The 20,343-nt window shown below is 33.1% G+C and overlaps 1 protein-coding gene and 1 long non-coding RNA gene across 6 annotated transcripts in view; one reads left to right on the top strand and one right to left on the bottom strand.

Moving 5' to 3' along the window:
- The window catches only part of KCNT2 (potassium sodium-activated channel subfamily T member 2), a 150,670-nt gene that overhangs the window by 34,469 nt on the left and 95,858 nt on the right, over window positions 1-20,343 (bottom strand). For 2 of the 4 annotated variants that reach the window (XM_084528514.1, XM_084528515.1), the window contains exons 15-23: window positions 18,452-18,560; window positions 13,930-13,986; window positions 12,494-12,643; window positions 11,126-11,355; window positions 9,556-9,772; window positions 8,103-8,208; window positions 6,938-7,110; window positions 4,953-5,024; window positions 1,880-2,014 (exon numbers count right to left, since the gene is read on the bottom strand). In XM_084528514.1, coding sequence (XP_084384640.1) covers window positions 1,880-2,014; window positions 4,953-5,024; window positions 6,938-7,110; window positions 8,103-8,208; window positions 9,556-9,772; window positions 11,126-11,355; window positions 12,494-12,643; window positions 13,930-13,986; window positions 18,452-18,560 — 1,249 coding nt within the window. The remainder of the gene's footprint in view (window positions 1-1,879; window positions 2,015-4,952; window positions 5,025-6,937; window positions 7,111-8,102; window positions 8,209-9,555; window positions 9,773-11,125; window positions 11,356-12,493; window positions 12,644-13,929; window positions 13,987-18,451; window positions 18,561-20,343) is intronic. The other 2 variants (XM_084528516.1, XM_084528517.1) reach the window with 1 other exon arrangement.
- Window positions 1-20,343, top strand: part of LOC311440962 — a 252,668-nt gene that overhangs the window by 200,354 nt on the left and 31,971 nt on the right. The gene's annotated exons all lie outside the window — the stretch shown is intronic.

The following is a 20,343-nucleotide window of genomic DNA, read 5'->3' as shown; positions in this document are numbered from 1 at the left end:
ACAGCACACTTGCAACATCTTTTCAGGCCTGTCCACAGTTCTTAATGAGATCGGTTGATTTGAGTCAATCAAATCAATGAGATTCAGCCTTGGTCTCTGTCTTCTAGGTAGTTTATCCTGCAAAACAGGTAAATGCCACTATTTTATGCTTCTTTTTGAAGTTTAGTTATTTCTTCAACTCTGATATTACATAAAGTATAGTGAATGTTTTGCATGTGTTCTAGGAAAAAAAAAAATAAAAATTTAAAAAATATATAAAATACAATACTTTACAAAGTTTAGAAAGTTTTCAGAAAAGTTATATTAACTCTTATAACATATTTATTTTGATGTTTGCAAAAAGAACAAGACAGACTTAGAACCATACTAAACTATACTTGGAATTTTACGTTTCATGCATGAGTTAAAGCTGCTATCTAGTTGTAAGCATTGTGCAAGACAACTGAATGATTATACAGCAAGTTCTAGTTGGATATTTATGGTGTTACTGTGATTTCTTTTTTATTTATTTTTAGCATTTGACAAGGTAGAACACAACTGTGGAAAAATCAATTAGTCCTTACTGAATTTTGTTATTCAGTTTATATTTCTGTTTTATATTTTAGGGTAAGAAGTATTTCTGGAAAATTTAGTGATGCATATCAAAGTCTCAGTGAGATACCCTAATGTGATATGGTTAATAGTACACCTGAATGTTGCACAGATCAAGTTCATTTTTAATTTTTAATTTGTGCATGATTATGAAACAAACCTATGCTAAAATCAGATACAAATTCAAAAACTAAGCTCAAAGTTAAAACAGGTCAGAACTAATTTCCTATGCAACATTGATTTTGCTCCTTCTGAGCACATGCGATAATGCTGACAGCATTTAGCTATGTAGTTGCAGGTGTATTAAAATAAATCTGTTAAAATACTTTTGTTTTCATGTGCTTAGTTCTCAGAAACTGACAGTTTCAAGAGACTTCTATGCATCTCTCTCCCGTGTTAAATGGACACACAAAAGGGCAGTAGTGTTGAATGACACTGAACCCTCTATATCAAGAAGGTGTTTCATACTTGGCTGTATAGTGCTTATATACACATATGGTTTTGTGAGTTTTTTTTTTGTTTTTGTTTGTTTGTTTGTGGGGTTTTTTTTAAGCAACTAAGAACTTTTTCACAGTTTAAAGTGACTGGTATCCTTAGGTACTTGTTGAATCAATATATTGAATATGCGGTTTTAATCAGGAGTGGTTCTCAGGATTTTTTATCTCTTCATCGTAAAACTGGTTCCTTAGCCCATTTACTATACTGATCATTTGTCACTAAGCATTCTTTTATGGTTCTTAGTCTTTTGTTGTCATACATAATACTACACAAATGTGCCTACAAAACAGGTTGTTTTTTTTTTTTTTTTTTTCAAAACCATGTACGCAAAATGCAAGCACTTATAACTAACTTCATAGTAATGCATTGGTTACTGCTTTAGAAGTTATTGCTTTAGAAGAATCTGGTTTTAGTATTGGCTTTAGCATTACTCTAAAAGACTGCACTGAGGAAAAAAAAAACCTTTTTCTCAACTAGTTTTGGTCCTAAGTCTTCAAGAGTAGCTTTCTTTCTTTTTCTGCAAACTTGTAAATTGCCTTTAAAAATGATCAATCATCCTGTTTTGGGATGATCATCTGAGATTTCAAAAGAAAATCTTAGTATGCCAAGAAAAAGTTTATTGCTAAGATTTATTGCTATGTGAACAGATTTGCCCATATAAGACACAATTTAAGTAGAAATTGAAGTAGAAGAAAAGAAAAAAGAATTATTTCTCATCTAAGTATATAACACATTATTAGATATTTCATGATTAATAATGGTGTATAGATAGATTGAAAAAGTCTCTTACCTAAAAAGTGTTTGAACGTTTACAATAGTCTTAGCATCTGCCATGTAGTCTTCCTCAGCACTCATCGTACTTTCTTTGTCCACCACCACCATATTAGCTGCAAAGGTGACCCCACATCTTAATAAGTCATCTAGGCTTTTGTGTAGAGAAAGAGGGAGAAAGAAACAAACAAGTCACTTAAATATGGAACGCTTGAAAGACTAGTGATGGTTGGTATTGGTAAATCACATGCTGAGTTGCTGGTTCCCTGAATCTCCATGTACATACTATAACCTCCAATATAGTCTGTGTTAAATGTATCATCTTAATGAATTGATAGAATAGAATATGAATAATTATTTTGACTTTGAAGTTATACAGAATGTATTTCAGTAGGTTATGGTCCCTCTTCTTTTGCTAAAATGATAAAACTATTTCAGATTGTTAAAATAAGCCTTTAACACTAATGTGGGAAAACTGTATGTCCTTATGTGCTTCAACAACTCACTTTGTTGTAGTTACTTTTGGCAATAAATGGACCTAAAATGACTTGGGTTGCTCTTCCCCACAACCGTTTGTTTCAAAATGTTAATTAAAAAACAAACAAAAAATAACAGTATGTCTAAGAAACTCCTCTTTTAGGTTTACTTATGTAGTTACAGTGTTCTTATGATGTGTTTAGGAGCAGATGTACTTCAGGAAAACTTTTCACCTTGCTGGAATAGTGAATATATTCCAATATTGTTCAATACCTCCTATGAGCTCAACCAAAGGAAACAATCACAGGCAACTAGTATCTGTTTCCAAAATGAAGCATGTTTCAGTTGTTTTAACAATAACATTTTCCATAGAAACAAAGCACTTTTCTGAAGAGTTTAGGAAGGACTTTTTTGTGATGGCATACATTTGTGTGTGTGTGTGTCTGCTAGAAACGTAGCAATTCTTAAGTTAAAATGAGCAGGGTATTTCATGGTTTCTAGAGGAAATTTGAAAGCTAAATTTTTGCATCCTCATGTTTACTTCCAAAGAGAAAAGCTATTTTGTTATTATATTTGCTTTTCATTTGGCAATTCAGTTGCATCCAGTGACAGGATGAGAGGAGGCAGTGGGCACAAACTGAAATACAGAAAGTTCCACCTGAATATAAGAGCTCACTTCTTTACTGTGAGGGTGACAGAGCACTGGAACAATTTGCCCAGAGAGGTTGTGGAGTCTCCTTCTCTGGAGATATTCAAAACCCATCTGGATGCCATGCTGTGCAATGTGCTCTAGGTGATTGTGATTGGCAGAGGAGGTGGATTACATGATCTTCAGAGGTCCCTTCCAACCACAACCATTCTGTGATTCTATAATTGATATTATCTATAATATTGTCTTTACCATCCTGATTCATTTTTTTCATTTTCTCATTGATCTTCTAAGGTTCCAAGGTTTCCATATCCTATTATAAATTCACTTTGAAATTTTGGAATAAGGAAAAGGATAGAAATTCTAGGTATTTATTTTACATTTTGTACATATTCTTCAAAAACAAATATATAATATAATTACGGTATAAAAGGTAGTAGGTGGCATTTTTAAATGCTTAGGAAATGTATAGCATAGACATTAAATAAGAAAGGAACTCTGGGTATTTTTAATTGTAGTTCTTAGCTAACGATGATCAGGTTCTAATAATTGCATGTGATTTAAAAACACATTTTGGAAAACACAGAATAAGTATGAACTATATTTTTAAGTCTTGTCATTGACGAAAATAGATGTCAAAAAATAAACTACAGAGTCTGACTAGTTATAGTAGCAAGAGTTTAAAGTGGTTTAAAGTACAACTGTACATGCTAGTATAACTGTAGATTGGAGAACTCTGCATAATCACTTCTTTTAAAGATGGCACACAGCCATTTTAGGCATCCAGCTCTTAAAAAAAAATAAAATAAAATGCAATATTTAGGGAAGGGTTTGGTGATTTCCTCTTTGAAATAAATGAAATAAATTCAGTGAATTGTATTAAACTGAATTTCCCACATTAATAAAAACACAAACATTTTTGAGTTATTAATTACTTTGAATACTTTGAGTCAATTTGATTATTCTGCTGGTATGCTTTTTTTTCTATAGTTATTAGGTAATTTTCTATAGTTTTTAGGTAATTTTCTATAATCATTAGGGAATTAAGAGATTTAAAAAAAAAAAAAAAAAAAAAAAAAAAAAAACAATAGTAGCTATTAACAACTCAAGATACCTTTTTGGGTTAGAGAAAAATCTGGAAAGTGAAAAACAGTTCTGTAGATTCACTGAAAATCTCACAATGACTGTGATACTGCCAAAATAAATCTGAAACTGTATCACTATTACAAGTAGTTTTAAAGCTCTTGTTACAACAGGTTGAAACTGAAAAATGTTGAATCTCTAGAATTTTCTCTGAAAAACTGGTTTCTGTTAATTCAGGACAGCAAATTAAGTGATTGATTTCCATCTGGAGAATGAGTATTATGGGCAGTATTATTAGCTGTGTAGTGAAGTAAACCATTTTCTTTGATTTGACACTCTATACAAGGGATATTAGTAAAATGCTAATGAGCAATTGATCCATTCATTTCTGCCTGATTTTTATGTTAAATCCATGTGGCTAAACTTAGAGATGCGAACATGTATTAGCAGAATTTCTGAAGACAGGACTAGGCGATTATTTTATGTAGCAGAAAATGAGGACTGTTGGATACATTTAGAATTATCATTTTTAGTATGTTCTATAGCTATCTTTGCTAAACACCAGTCTGTAAATGCAAACAAATCTGACAAGTATTGGATGACACTAGAATCAGGGCTATTATCTGTCAATTTCTAGATACATATTAATAAATTGTTGTTTTGTTTTTGAAGATACTAACTTGCATTCCCTCTCATTCTTTTCACTAACTGTATCCTTCAGAAATCAGAAACTTGAAATCCTAAACTGTTGCACACAGACACAAACTATGCATGCAAATAGATCATCTTCAAATACAAGACACATTTAAACATGCATTGACAATACACAGAACATACCACTGAGCACTACAATGTTAAGTTTTCTAACAGTTACTTCACCTACTTGTCGATAGAGCCCACCATGTAGTAAACCATTGGAAACCAACAGATTGCATCCAGAAAATGCATATCTGGCCTAAGCAGCAGATGGGATTACAAAATGAAACACAATATCACAACAGCAGCATCTCTTCTAAAATACTTCAATGTGATTCAGCATGTGATTTTTTTACAAAATAAAAAATAAACTTTTTAAAGACATTGGCAGTATTATCTCTTTAAAAAGGAGATAGGTTTGCAGAAAGCTGTGAATTAACAGTTTTCTGTAATTGTAAAGAATGATCAGAATTAACATGCTTATATTAATAAATGCACCTCTTAAATCAGAAATTTTATGGCACAGTACAATTTCAAATATAAAAACGAATGACTGATTCCAAAGACATACTGCCAACTTACACTCCAATGCATGAATTAGCAGTATTTAAAAGTAGAATCATCATTTGGTTTTAGTGCCAATAGTGCCAGTAACTATTCAAGTTGATGAGAAAATCTTAGAGGAAACCTTATTTTTAAAACAGAACATGAAATCTAATATTATTTTATTGTTTCTTTATTCAGAAGTTTTAGTGGCTTTCTTTTTACATACTGAGAAATGAGTGAAATCTTAAAACATGAGATATATGTCAGAATGGTCATACTGTAATAAATTGCTACAATAAACAGAAAATAAGAATATAGCAACAAGGCACGGATATTTTCGTCAAAAGTAGCTGAATTCCTAAGTCCAGTGAAGTAATTTAAAAATTCCAATTGACTTGAATGGCAGCATGAATTCTGCCTAGTGCACGTATGAAAAGCACTTTCGCTTTTCAGCTAGGCCTCTGCAGCCTCACTGAATGATGGGAGGAGTCAAAGAAAATGCTGTGTAGAGAGTGCAACACTAAGGGTATTAGTTTAACAACCACAACTTTAATTTCTGCTTATGAAAAGTGTTTTTAGCTGTAAAATATCACAACAGTGTTAAAGTATAACTCAGGCACTATAGTAAATAGGACACTAGAGGTCACTGTGTGCTCGTATTTTTAATTTAAATATTATGCCATGACACATATAAACATAAAACATTTGTTTTGCAAACACCAGCATATATAGATACATTAAAGAGCTGTTTGAGGCTAGGTAGGATACTTCACTGAAGATCTGTACGTAAAAAAAATCACTTATAATAAACCAGAACATATATATGCAAACAAGTGTCAGTCTGGAATCAAAATCTGTACATTTCTGTTGCTACCATTTCTTTAAGTCACAGTTTGGTCTAATATTCTGCATCTGGCTAACCTCTATTTGCATGTCTTCCAGATTGTGGTTGTACATACTTAAGCATCACCAAAGTGCTGCAAAAAAAAGTTGTATATTCAATGTGAACTTGTAAGTGGTCTTGCTAGAGAATTTGTCTAATAATAATTCGAGTTGTCACCATACAGATGTAGTATTTACAACAATATTTCAGGTTTTAATCTTCTTCCACGATTTTATATAATCACAGAGAAAGGGGGGTGGGAGGTGGGTCCTAATGGCTTAAAGAACTGCTTATCTTGTCTAAAATTATTAATATTCTTATCTGGTCCAGATGTTTAAGTGCTTTTTTGAAGTTAGGGTTTGAAGTGCTGTTTCATAGCTATAAAACTGTTGCACGGATTGATCTTTATATAGCAGTTATGAAGTTATTTAATTTTAGGAACTACTCATTTTATTTGAGGTGTTTTAAGAAATACCACTGAAACATCAGCAGTCAATAATAAGGACATAAAAATTTTGACCTTTTACAGTCAGCAGAAAGTCAATGTTGTACGTGACAATGCATATAGGGTACTATTTTTTGTCACCAACTTTGCAAACTTATACGTGCCATAATGTTTTTGATTTTAAGTTGGTTGTGTGAAGAGTGATCATCTATCAAAGTAATGGTAAATGATTTTAAAATGTTATCATAAAAAAAAAAAGAACAATAAATAGAGAATAATATTTCTAAAGTCTACGTACGGGTTATCCAGGAGTAATACAATGGGATTTAGTTCTTTCTTCGGTCGGTAATAAGCTCTGAGTGGCACAATAAAATTATATAAGCCATTCCCAGCAGTTTCTGCTGCAACTATAATCAATTTATTTTTGAATCCATAGGCTTTGGCATCTTCATAGTAGTTATGCTGGCACCCCTAAAATCAAAATAAGAAAAAAGTTCAGTGGGTATGAATCACAGAATCGTCTCAGAATCACAGATTTATCTAGGTTGGAAGAGACCTCCAAGATCACCTAGTCCAACCTCTGACCTAACACTAACAAGTCCTCCACTAAACCATATCCCTAAGCTCTACATCTAAACGTCTTTTAAAGACCTCCAGGGATGGTGACTCAACCACTTCCCTGGGCAGCCCATTCCAATGCCTAACAACCCTTTCGGTAAATAAATTCTTCCTAACATCCGATCTAAAACTCCCTTGGTGCAACTTTAGCCCATTCCCCCTCATCCTGTCGCCAGGCACATGGGAGAACAGACCAAGCCCCACCTTGCTACAGCCTCCTTAAATGTACCTATAGATTGTGATAAGGTTGTCCCAAGTCTCCTCCTCTCCAGGCTGAACAAACCCAGCTCCCTCAGTCGCTCCTCATAAGACTTGTTCTCCAGACCCCTCACCAGCTTCGTCACCCTTCTCTGGACTCTCTCGAGCATCCAGAGCCATGTGCTTCTTGTAGTGAGGGGCCCAAAACTGAACACAGTACTCAAGGTGCGGCCTCACCAGAGCCGAGTACAGGGGGAAAATCACTTCCCTAGCCCTGCTGGCCACACTGCTTCTTATACAAGCCAGGATGCTGTTGGCCATCTGAGCACACTGCTGGCTCATATTCAGCCAACTATCAACCAATACTCCCAGGTCCTTCTCTGCCAGGCAGTTTTCCAACCCCTCGTCTCCCAGCCTGAATAAAGACTTAGCTGTGACATTGAAGGGTTTTATGACTAGAAATAGAAAATTGTATCAGCTGACCCGATACAGACCTGAGTAGACATAAACAAATACTTGGTGATGAAAAGGGTGAGAAAACTTAGTAGGTACTAAATAAAGCTTATCTCTAAGCTAAAACCAGAATTTAACTGACGCAAAAGACAAATGCAAATGCAGTTTCATGCAGTAACAGAAACTCCTTTTACCTTATCTAATCTTAGACAACAGAAGGGTACTTTTTCATGCAGAAGGTGACAAAATGTGGGAGAGCTTCCAATATAAGGAGAGTAAGGAGGATAGCCTTTGGCATACCTAGGGGAGTAGAAAAAACATTTTTCAATATAGCCAATTACTGAAACACACAATTGACTTTGCAACTGTTCTATGCAATTTTTTACCTATGTCTAAGTTTTGTAGCTATTTGTAGTTTAATAGACTGAAGTGTATAAAGCTAATAAAGAATGTATTTTGTATCTTTGACCAATTCTATAAAATTTAATGAAAGCTGTCACATTTTTGTGGAATGAAGGAAATCTGATTGGTATTTTTTTGTGTATAGGCATCTTTAGAATTGGGCTGATGTATTGTAGTTCATTGCTCTAGTGTTTTCAATACACATACAAAAAATTTCTAACAACGGAAAATAAAGATATAAAAAAGCCTAGAAGTCATAGTGGGACTTCTTCCTTCTCCATTTGTCTTTCAAAAACTCAATAAGACTGAGAGAGACCATTACCTTCTTTTACCTGAGATGAGCTTTCTAATTGGCTTTCATTTTTAATAAGAGTCTGGGTGGTAGCAAGGAAGACTGTCACTTGCAACAGAAGTTAGAAAGTTTTTCAGTTGTACATACATGGTATGTACAATATCCACAGCCATCAGGGGACACTGAGCAAATAGGAAGCCTTTTATGCTCTGTTATTTCAGTTTGAAGACTGAAGATGACTTCTTATATTATTTTTTTCATTGGATTTTTGTGATCTTCCTTGGGACCTCTCATACTTCCCGCTGTTGGAGATAGGAAACTGTGCTAGGTGAGCCATAGGCTTAATTGTGTATTTCAGTTTTAATATCCCTGTCAGTATTCCAATAAACATAATTGCTTATCTGTACAGCAGTTAAAGGATTTATTTTTGAGCATTTATGTGAGCAATGCATCATTACTTTCAGTAACATACATATAATTTAGATTAGTTTGCCTCATATTGCTTTTTTTGCTCCTACGTTTTGAAGTCAGATGCTTATGCCTATTGTTCTACGTTAACAAGCTTGTTAAATGACCTGATCGTCAGGACAGAAGTACTTATCCATTTACAACTTAGTTAAGTAGTCCTTATAACTATGGAGTGTACAAAAATGCTCAGGAATGTTACTTTGTCTATGCTATAAAATAAATTGCTCTACACATCTAAATCTTTAATAGAGTGTAGAAAATCTCCAGTAAATGGAGGAGTTGACCTGTTTTTATTTCAAAATGGGCATAACAGTCTTCTGCTAACAGACAATGGCATTTCTTAAAAAGGAAATGTTTCCATAACTGGCCTTTGTCTCTTGCTTGCTAAAACTTGGATTGATCTGCATGTCCAAAAATTATCCATGCTTGTTTTTACATGCTATTAGTATTTCAAATACTGTTTAGTTTATATTGAATATACGTACTCTAAGCCTGCAGAGACTTCATCATCCGATGGGGTAGTTTCATCTTCTGACTGGTCACTTAGCAGGTCACATGTCTGAAGTGAGGATGAGTCTGCAACCTCCAAAACAGGTGCTATGCTGGGCCGTCTGCCCTCTTTACCTCCCTCAGAAGGAAGAGCTAGTGTAGGTCCGCTGGATGTTCGACATCCTGTGTCTTGTAAATCGATAGCCACTGTCCCTGAAGTAGTGTTGAAATTGTTTTCTCAATGTGGTTGTCAAAACATTTAAATAAGATTCCCATATTTCATGGGGATTATCTGACCCACACACCCAAAGATTGAAAGGAATACTGTATTGATTATTTGTGTTTATTGCATTAAAATATAACAAATATTTAAACTATACTTGAAGAAGCCCTTTCCTGAAAAACTGCATTTTCTCTAACCAAGAGTATATATACTATTTGTAATTAATCCATATTGTATGCATCTCCTATAGATTTATTTGATTGATGAATATCATTTAATAATAGTTATAAATTTGCCAATGCATGTAACAACTCACTAGATATGTTCGTATTTCTAAAATCTCCATGAGAAGTTGACACTTGAATTCTTACTTTGTTTTAATTCACTTTAATTTTTAATTTTCAGTATCTGTTTTAACTTTAAGACGTTATTTTCTGAAATGAGAGAGAGAGAAAAAAAACTTGGACGGGATTGTTTATCTCCTTATTTGTTGTAAGATCTACTAGTGGTTGCCATGGAAAAAAAGAAAAATCTTGATGGAAATTACTAATGTGTAATTACTTTATTAATTTGTACTAAATCAATTTATTCTATTTCCATGTATGTGAAAATCATAATCTCCATTCTAAAAAGTACTTATATTTTTGATGGTTTTAATAATAGCGTATTTATATGAGCATGCATGTGTGTGTGTGTGTATATATATATATATATATATATATATATTTACACCAAATCTCAGTTCTGGAACCTGCTCAAATTGTTCTCAAGTATCACTAAGAATTGACAACGAAGATAGTTTTACATGATTTACAGCATGTTTTTCTATCTTAATTAAGCAGGGTTTTTTTTTTGGCTCATTTGCTCTGACTTTTAGTCTATCATAGGCATATCTTCCATACTGATTTTTCTCCTTGTATGTCTGCTAGCTTCTTGATAACATTTGTTCTGTTGGGAGGTGGGGGGGCTATCTCTGTCTGCTGAGTAAGATACAGTTACAGCAGCTTTGAGGCAAATTGCACAGGGCATTTTGGTAATTAAAGAAGATTATGAAAATTTACTGTGAAAGTCTAGTTGTGAATGACAGAAATTAGCTATGTGATTTTATCCCCTGTTTTGGTTTGCATACATTTTATATACAACAATCTTAAACGGTTTAACTCCATATTCTCAAATAAAAGAAAAAAAAATACTTTTCTAGAAAATAAGAGGGCAAGTGTTTAATACAATTTCTATTTTAATGTTTTAATTTCTTAAAGCTTGGTATTTCTTAAAACATGGTATTTCTATAAATGTGCTACTTATTGATATATATATATATATATTTTATTTTTTTTACTTACCCATGCTGGCTATTATACTGTGTACAGGCAACCTAGAAGCTCCATGATACGATAATTTTGATTCATGTCTTTTTCTATGCTTATCTTGGTTCTTAAAAGCAGAATTTTCTTCTTTGGTGATGTTTATATAAAAGCATATATCTGTAGAACTCATGATATAGCGAGGACCTGGATTCAGCAAAATGTTTTTGTTATCTTCCTTTCTAACACCAATCAGACAGACTCCAAACCTTAATTAGAAAAGGAAAGGCATGGTTCATTTTGCATAGTTCTGTATACACCAGAATTTCCACTGTCAGAAATGAGTCTTCAGTATATTTGCTATTTTGTATAGTTCTGGAGGACAAATAAATTTGAAAAATGTTATCTCCTAAATAGGCCACTTCTGATCAAGCAGTTTTTATGAGCTGATGAATCCCTTGGCATCTGAATCCAACATTTTTCTTAATCCCCAGAGTATTCTTCTAATACTGTTTCAGTTAATTTTTCAACGAGATGAATAGTCCCTTCTGAGAAAATATTTAATATAAGAATGGATACATGACATGAAAAAGTATTCATCAAGTTAAATTGTTCCATTATTCACATGTAATGGAAACCATTTTCAGAATTCATTTTTGCCATTCACCTCTAAAAATCTATTTGATTAGTGATAGAAAAGGGAGTTAAGGCTAAAAAATCTTTTTCTCACACTAAGTATGAGAATAAAATCAGTGTTTAGGGTTTGGTATATGATAATTTTGTTAAATACATATGAATATACATGATTTATGTTCATTTGTATATTCAACTCACATAGCAGTACTGAATAAAAATGAATGATCTGGAACATAATATATGTTAACATTAAGGTTCAATCTGACTGAACAAAATGTTTTTATTTTGAAAAATCACCAGGATTAAGCGATTACTACCTTAAAATTGAGTATTTTCCAAAAACGAACATGCGGTGAAGGAAACCAAATTTTTGACTCCTAAATCAAAAAAAAAAAAAAAAAAAAAAAAAAAAAAAAAGACTGGTGTTCTGATATAACCTGTCTCAAAGGTATGATTCTTCCTGGTTGTCAGGCTTATTCTGTATATTCTAATGTCTCAGACTGAGTTGTCTTTAAATAACAACACAAGATTTTCCTGACCAATTGTAACATAGAGAAGAATATCTATGAAATATTTTAGTATAATATAATAATACACTAATACATAATATATTAATATATACTTATTAGTACTAGTATAAGAACGTGTTAGTGTATTTAATTCCAGAAACAGAGTAATGTATAATACTGCACCTTCAAATGCAGAGGTACATTTTGGGCAAAACAAATTATTATTTACATTTTTAATACTTGATAAAAAAAAAAAGCATACTTTTTATGTGCATGGAAAGAAGCATACGTGAAGCTTTTCCCCTCATATTCAGCAAAAAAAGTACTTTCTTCCAGGTTAATATGATACACTTCATTACCAGAGCATCTGCCATACATTTTCTGCCATTGTTCTGATGATTGCGGACTCTCCCTGAAATATACCAATAAAAGGAATAATTTAAAACAATGTAAAATTCTTATTAATCTCAGAGCAATATCACTTGGCTGTAGAAACTACAAATGTATATTGGAAAGGTCCCATGGGCTAATGATCGTGAGGTCTCTTCCAACCTAGAAATTCTGTGATTCTGTGATTCTGTGAAATATCTGAGATCAAAGCTTGGTGATGCTGTAAGTATAGAGATTGTTTTTAATGAATTAAAGTGCATTTTTTGCTAAGTAATAGGCCTATAAGATTATGTGCTTCAGTATCAGGAAAAATATGGCAGAATTAGTTTAAATTCACACCACAGTAAGTAGATTCACTGCAATCGAAAGATGACAAGTGAAACCAACAGCATGCTCATTCTATTTATAAAGGCAGTTGCTTCAGATGCTCCTTGACAGTTTGCCTGGGTTCTGTTTGAAGAAGGTAAAGAATCATTTACAAATAACTTACACAGGCAAGACCCATTTGGCTTATATCAATTTATCTGTAAAAGAGATGTTTTTTCTGCATTTAATTCTCAGTTTATCTTCAGCATTTACCCAAAAAACATTTTTAGTTACTGGTGCTTTGTATACTATTATAAGTATATACCCTTTTTCTCCTAGGGGAAAAAAAAAAAAAAAAAAAAAAAAAAAAAAAAAAGGAATTATTATTTTAATCACCTTAAGGGTATCACCTTTAATCACCTTTAGTATATGTAGCTAACCTTCTTTTATCCAAGTGAACCGTTAGTGGAAATGTTCCAAACCTTAGATAATACCAAAACTTGCAAACTTGGGGCCTCTGTGAGCCTCTTCCTTTATTGAAGTTTTACATGGAAACAGGGTTCCATCTGCATGAGCTTTACTTGATATAATAGATGCATATATCCCTATCTGTATCAGGATAACCGGCAAACATGCTCTGTGTTTTTCTTTCTTGTGAATTTTCAGTATTTTGATGCAATTTCTGTTTTCTTCAGTTTACCTTTTTTTCTCCACCCTCAGCATAGAAACATTTTGTTTCAGGGCTAATGGAAATAAGTAAAACAATATTAAAAATCAGTGTGTTACGTGTTATCCCTGGAAGTCTTCAAAAGACGCTTAGATGTAGAGCTTAGGGATATGGTTTAGTGGAGGGCTGTTAGCGTTAGGTTGGAGGTTGGACTCGATGACCTTGAGGTCTCTTCCAACCTAGAAAATTCTGTGATTCTGTGATTCTGTAGAATAGATTGTAATTTCAGAAGAAAATTGTTTCGTATTTCCCTTTACCCCCTATGAAATGTTTACCTGCTTAAAGTCTGCTTGGTTCCAGTTAGTTGTCGAAAAGCTTCCCATGGTGCTGTTCTGCAAAGATCATGTGAAGTTCAAGTCAGAAATGGTATTTTTTTCTTTGTATCATAATACAAACAATATTAGAGTTCTATTACTAGACTGGAAATGTTTAAAGGTAAATGTTAAGATTAATAATTAAGATCAATAATAAGATTTTAAATAAGAACATATGTAAAGGTAGAATTTTGATCTCTCTCAAACTGAGGTGATCTCTCAAACTGAGGTTTTGAGTTCCATAAACAGCTGGGATGGCAATCTAGTCTGGTTAATGTGAAAAGTAGTATTAAAGAGGAAAGCCAGTTCAGCAAACCTCCCCTTAATTTTAAGCAGTCAACACTGATTAGAAAGTGAACATTTTCCCTAACATCCTCACATATTTATATCAGTAGACAAGATGTCTTTTTGTATGTGTTTCTTTTTGTTTACTGTTTATTGTGTTATCGTTCTAATTAGGATAATACAGAATAATTATTTTTGTCTGTGTTCTGCTGCTATTTATTGCCTTTAGTTTCCAGTATTATCCTAGTGTACTTATCTTCATGATTATCAGAAAAGAGGTCATATTACTTGTGTCACACCATTTATAAATATAAATATAATAAATGTTATAAATACCACAAATATGGGATTTCCTGTGTCTACCTGTAGTTATATTACTTGGCAGTTCATTTGTAAAAGTACAAATACCTGGGATAATTTTTCTTTTAACAAATGAAATGTCAATGAACTCTTCAATTCCATGAAATTATAAGCCATGCATGTTAAGATTTAACTTTGCTAAATTAACAAATGACAACAAGCTAGAATGTGACAGTGGTCATATTCTCCCTTCATTTTCACCAGGGAAATGACAAAAATCAAGGAATTGGTCAGTGTCTTGATAATCTCCTCCATTTGGATGTGTCTAAAATTGTATGGAAGAAGAGGAGCCATTCCTTGTGGAATGGAAAGATGTAGGCGGTCATCTGAACTTGGTAAAAATTGAACAGCAGTGTACAGTTTGCAAATGCACTTACAAATGATTTCTTTCAGTGTGTAACTGGACCCAGTTATAGCTGAACTTAAAATTAACCCACTATTCATGATTACTTCTTATTCAGTTTTGTCAGCAATTTCTAGTTCTGATCTGCTTTATTTTTGCTAACCTTACTTATTTCCGTATGTTTTTTTTTTTTTTTTTCCAATGCTCTAAGTTAATAAACTGATGATCATTTAAAATTAGTCATTCAAACATTCTGTAGTTCTCTGATAAATATTGGTTATGAAATGCTGACATAGAGCAGTGACGGTTTTTGGAAGTACCTTTCTTTTTAAAAGCTGTGCTAAAGAGACACGTTGGTTCCTGGCAGCCAGGAGCATTGCTGTGGCTAGATGCTTCCAGCATCTCCCTCAGCAGGGACTAGAGCTACACAGTCCTGTGAATAGTAGATCTAAAGACTTCAGAGAAAAAATTCCTACTTTGAGTGGTAAGAGAAGGCTGTATAAAAAAGAGATCTAGGAAAGAGACAATGATAAAGCTTTGTCACTATAAGAGGTGATTAAGGGTGGGAACATTTATTTATTTTTTTGAGTAGCAAGTAGCAATTTTTTACTTCACAGTTCTAAATTATCAATCCAGCTACTTTCTGAATAAATTCTTATCTGTGATATCAATTTGAACAAACGCTCCCAATCACTGCATTAAAGTTACTAAACTTGTAAGCCAGCAAATATGGGGAATGGGCTGCCAAGAGAATTGGTTGAGTCACCATCCCTGGAGGTCTTTAAAAGACATTTAAAGAGCTTAGTGATATGGTTTATGACTTGTTAGGTCAGAGGTTGGACTAGGTGATCTTGGAAGTGTCTTCAACCTAGATGATTCTGTGAAAGCTAAAACTAATCATTAAGATCCAGTGATTTTGAATAGACTTGAAAGGATTATCCAAAGTTGGAAGCAGTGTCCCCATAATCCAACTCTATTCTTCTCATGTAAATCTTGCTTACAGGGATTTTATACCTCACATCCTACTGAAAGTTGAATACAGTTATTGGTAGTAAACAAAATGGCATAATGAAAAGATAATGAAACAGGAACCAATGTTAAGGGAAAGGGCTTCACTATTAAGATTGGAAGTCTGTTAATCCAATACTTTTCATTATTAAGATACAGTTTAGTATTTTGTCCAGATACAAATGCATGTATAGTTAAATTTTTAATTTTTAGTTTATATAATCCATTTTCACCAAATCTTTTTACTTATACTGAGATAAACTCAAACGTTCATTTGACATCATTTTTCTTTTGCATAAATTAGGGTCATTGGGCAGGTATTTTAACAATTAGTTCATTTACCTATTACTTAACCTGGAAAATAGCTATAAAATCTAAAAAATAATAATCTGGCTTATTAATTAGCCAAATCCAAAGCAATTTTATGTTTGCAATACAATGTCAACCTGTAGATGAAGCTAAAAACCTAAAGCTATTTTGAAAACACATTACCCCCTGGAGACGATGAAGTGCAGAGTCATTTGTTTTACCAACATTTTTCATGCACTTCAAAGTCAGTTGAAATCTCAGGAGACTTTAATGAAGAAGACATGTTTAAAAGGTTTTTTTCCTCTAGAATGATAAAATCAGGACATTTAATGGATAATCCAGGAAAAAGCAATTATTTTCACCCACACAATTTTTTTTTCAAATATATGTGATTATGGTCCTTTAAAGTCAGAATATTATATTCAATAAACACATACTTGTTAAATATCAATGTTTAAAACTCTCATTACTGAAGATCATCTTTAATAAGATGTGAAGAAAAAAACACCAGTCTGGGAATTATGTGCGTTTTAATGCATGTAAAGATGGAATGAAGGGAAGCAGCAAAAATATTAAATTGGAACGCTTAGTGACATGTTGGGAGGGGAATACTTGATCTTTTAAGTTTTCTAGTTCTTGCACTGTGAAGTCAAGACTACTCAAATTTGAAATACTTTTGAAGTTACTTCCTTCTAGTACCTTTTTTTATCTTCCACAAATACAGTTGGGCTTTAAAGAATAGTCACATCTATTCAAGCAATTACTCCAGCACTAATACACGTGTTCTAAGCTATCCGAAGTTTGCCATTTGACAGTATTTTGGGGACCCATTTGAAATCAATTGCTCTGATGAGTACTGTCTAAAAGTATAAGACTGACAACTAAACATTTTCACTAAAGTCTTTTTGTACTCATCCAGCAAGTTTGTATGTTTCTGCAAATAGGATTCAAAGGAATACTAATAATTATTTGCACAACAGATATTTTTCTTACTCCTAGTATACAATAACCAGTTTTGAAAGTTTATGGCCAGAGTAGAAATAGGTTATTTTAAAAACACTTATTTTTTTACATCAATTATTTTTTACTGCAAAAGAAGTAATAAGTACCTTTGCATTCTATTACAACTTTTTGAATCTTATTTGGGAAGCTCTATGCCTGGGGATCAATATACCTGTGTTAGAAATGCTAATACTGTAAGGTGCAGTAGAAAACAGAGTCAGAGTCCTTTTCATATATTAGTTTTTATGCTGCTAGAAAACTCTGATTGATGTTAACACTACTCTTCTTTCATGTACAAATAATGTGGAATATTTTAAAGTGGATCTGTATTCTGTGTTTGCATGTCATGTAATGAAAAGTGGGCAGATACAGAATGTGTGTCACCATGATTTTCAGGAGACGTGGAAACAGAATTTTGCTGTTAGCCTATTAACAGATTCTAGTACAGACAGTGCCATTAAAATCTTGACATTTGTTGTTGCTGGTAGTAGCAATAATTTCAGTGTTCCCCATCTTTGGCATAAGGGAATACTGCAAATGCCATACAGAAGGTTAAATAATTCTGCTAGTGAATATCAAGATATTACTGGGCTTGTGATTACTTGGAAAAAAAATATGCATTTTACTGCTCTCAAATGTACAGTCTGTATGCATGTACTCCACTTCTACAGGTATATTTGGAGATTTACTTTTAAATGTTTCTCTCTCGCCATAACATTTTAATAGGAACATCTTATTATTCCAAGACTGTAGTGTAACAGAAATGTAATAGATATGGTAAAATTATTTTAATAAATATAAAGAATTTCTACTGTGATTTTGCAGTCTGTAGAGATACTGTAATTCTGTACCCCTTCCAGCAGTGTGGTAGTAATGTTGAAATCCACCTACCTCTTCAAGTGTATGTTTGCTTGCTATTTAATGTACACACAATTAATAGAATATGGTATTTTATATATTATCAAAAGAAATTTTGTTTGAACTCAATGAACATTTTCCTTTGTGGAACTAGTGCACAATAGATGCAAGAAGTTGTTAAGTAGTTGGAATGGGGGAAGGGGAAATCTCTTTGATATTATAATACCTTGAGTAAATTATCTTAATGCTTTTAAAGTGTAGAAAATATAAACATGGTCTGAAGACTGCTGTGGTAGTATAATGGTAGTATATACTTACTGTCCCCTAGATGTATGAACCAGCAGTGTGATTAATGTAGAGGTAGCCGGACATATACAGTTCAGAGCTAGCATAGCATATTTGAATTCTTCTTCACACACAACATGATCTGTGGGGGGGGAAAAAGATAAAAAATACTTTCCATTGAACACAATTATCAATTCCTGTCCTTGTATAGGAAAATGCTGAAGACAAGACAAGAATTTGCCTTCAGATCTTCTGCATCCACTTGAACCTGGAGGGGTTCAAGATGTTAAGATGATTTGCCCCATCTGTGCTGTCTCTCAGATTGTATGACTGAAGTTAATTTTGCATCCAATTTCTACTTTCACCACAGCTATGCATGGAGAGAATGCAATAGCTCTGTGAATCTGCTTTTCCATTATCTTGCTACATTGGTAGTATGAGTAGGCCTTGTAACATAATCTAGTTTATAAATTTTGTACCTGCAGTTCTCTATGAACTCATATAGAGACATCAAGTATGGTACAGAGATGCACTTTTGTGTTCAGAAAATAATATACGTAGGATACTGCAGTGCAAGACTGCCCGATCAATTAGGCTGTGCTGGCTTACAGACCAGTTATTTGACAGCAGCTCTGGGATGTTTGCACTGCACTTGCATGTATGTTGTAGTTTTGACTAGTACGACCTCCTAGAAGCAGCTGATAGCTGCTGCCTTTTTATCATCTAGGCAAAGGTGGTTCTGTTTTCTTTTACTGTTTCATACAACCTTATTTTTTTTTTTTTTTTTTTTTTTTTTTTTTTTTTTTAATCCAGTCCTTGCCTGGGTTTTGCAATTACAAAATTGTGCTTAGTTTCTGAGAGTCCTTACAAGAAAGTATGTCTGCACAGTAGTACTGCACAGTAATACTTGCTGTGATGGAACAGTACTGTAGACATGTCTATTTTTTTCTTTGTTTTAATGGAATTTAGGAGAGGAATTGATAAGAGAAAGCAAGAGAGGCATTAAATTTAGTTCCCTACATTGGCTTATATTTAAAACTGCCAAATCTTCTGCACATGCTTTCAGTATTGGAATAATTATTATTAAGGTTGGATGACTACTGCTTACAATTCAGATCACAGTTCACCAGTTCACCAGTGCTGGTGATAACATGAAAAGGAAACAGATACTACTCTTTAATGGCATTCACGCAAACCTGACAGTAGAAAAACAGATATAAAAAGGGATAAGCATAAACCTTACAATTTAATTAAACTTACATTCATTGTAGAATCTTAAAGGTCTCAAAGACATTTATTGCATGCTAAGTAATTTTCTTTTCTTCTGAATTTAGTGTTTGATTCACACTAAATGGGAGATTCACACTTTCAATGGGAGCAGTATTTGCTTCTGATGAGCATGATCTGCACTTGGTACAGATGATGGTCGTATATGATGAATATAAGCCATATAAAAAGTGATGACTAAAAGTAAGTAAATTTGAATAATCCTATCTGGATCTGAACTGACTATATAACTCTACTTCTAACTGCACTAACATATCATCAAAATGATTAGAACCACCTTACTGCTATAAATAAGCTATTCTCCAGCCAGAATTTATAGTGTAGCTATGAGCATGCCTCTTGCTGAAAACAACAAGGGCACTTTGTATGCCTTCACTATTATTATTATTTTTAATTTCTAGACACTTTTCACTAACAGAATCATTGGCTATTGAAAGGAGGAATTCATTCTTGTATTTTCAGAAGATCAAGACCTATTTGAATGCCATAGGGAAAGAATGAATCTAGTTATATGAAGACACTGTCAAAGTAGAACAAACTGAGATTTTTCTTCCCCTAAATATATTTCAATTATAGCAATGAAGTATTTGCTGCACAAAATATTTCAGACAGAAATGTATTCTTTTAGTTGACCATGT

The sequence above is a fragment of the Aythya ferina genome, assembly GCF_964211825.1.
Source record: "Aythya ferina genome assembly, chromosome: 8".
In the NCBI taxonomy this organism is placed as follows: domain Eukaryota; kingdom Metazoa; phylum Chordata; class Aves; order Anseriformes; family Anatidae; genus Aythya; species Aythya ferina.
The sequence above is the reverse complement of the archived record's forward strand: the minus strand, read 5'-3'. Positions and strand labels throughout refer to the sequence as shown.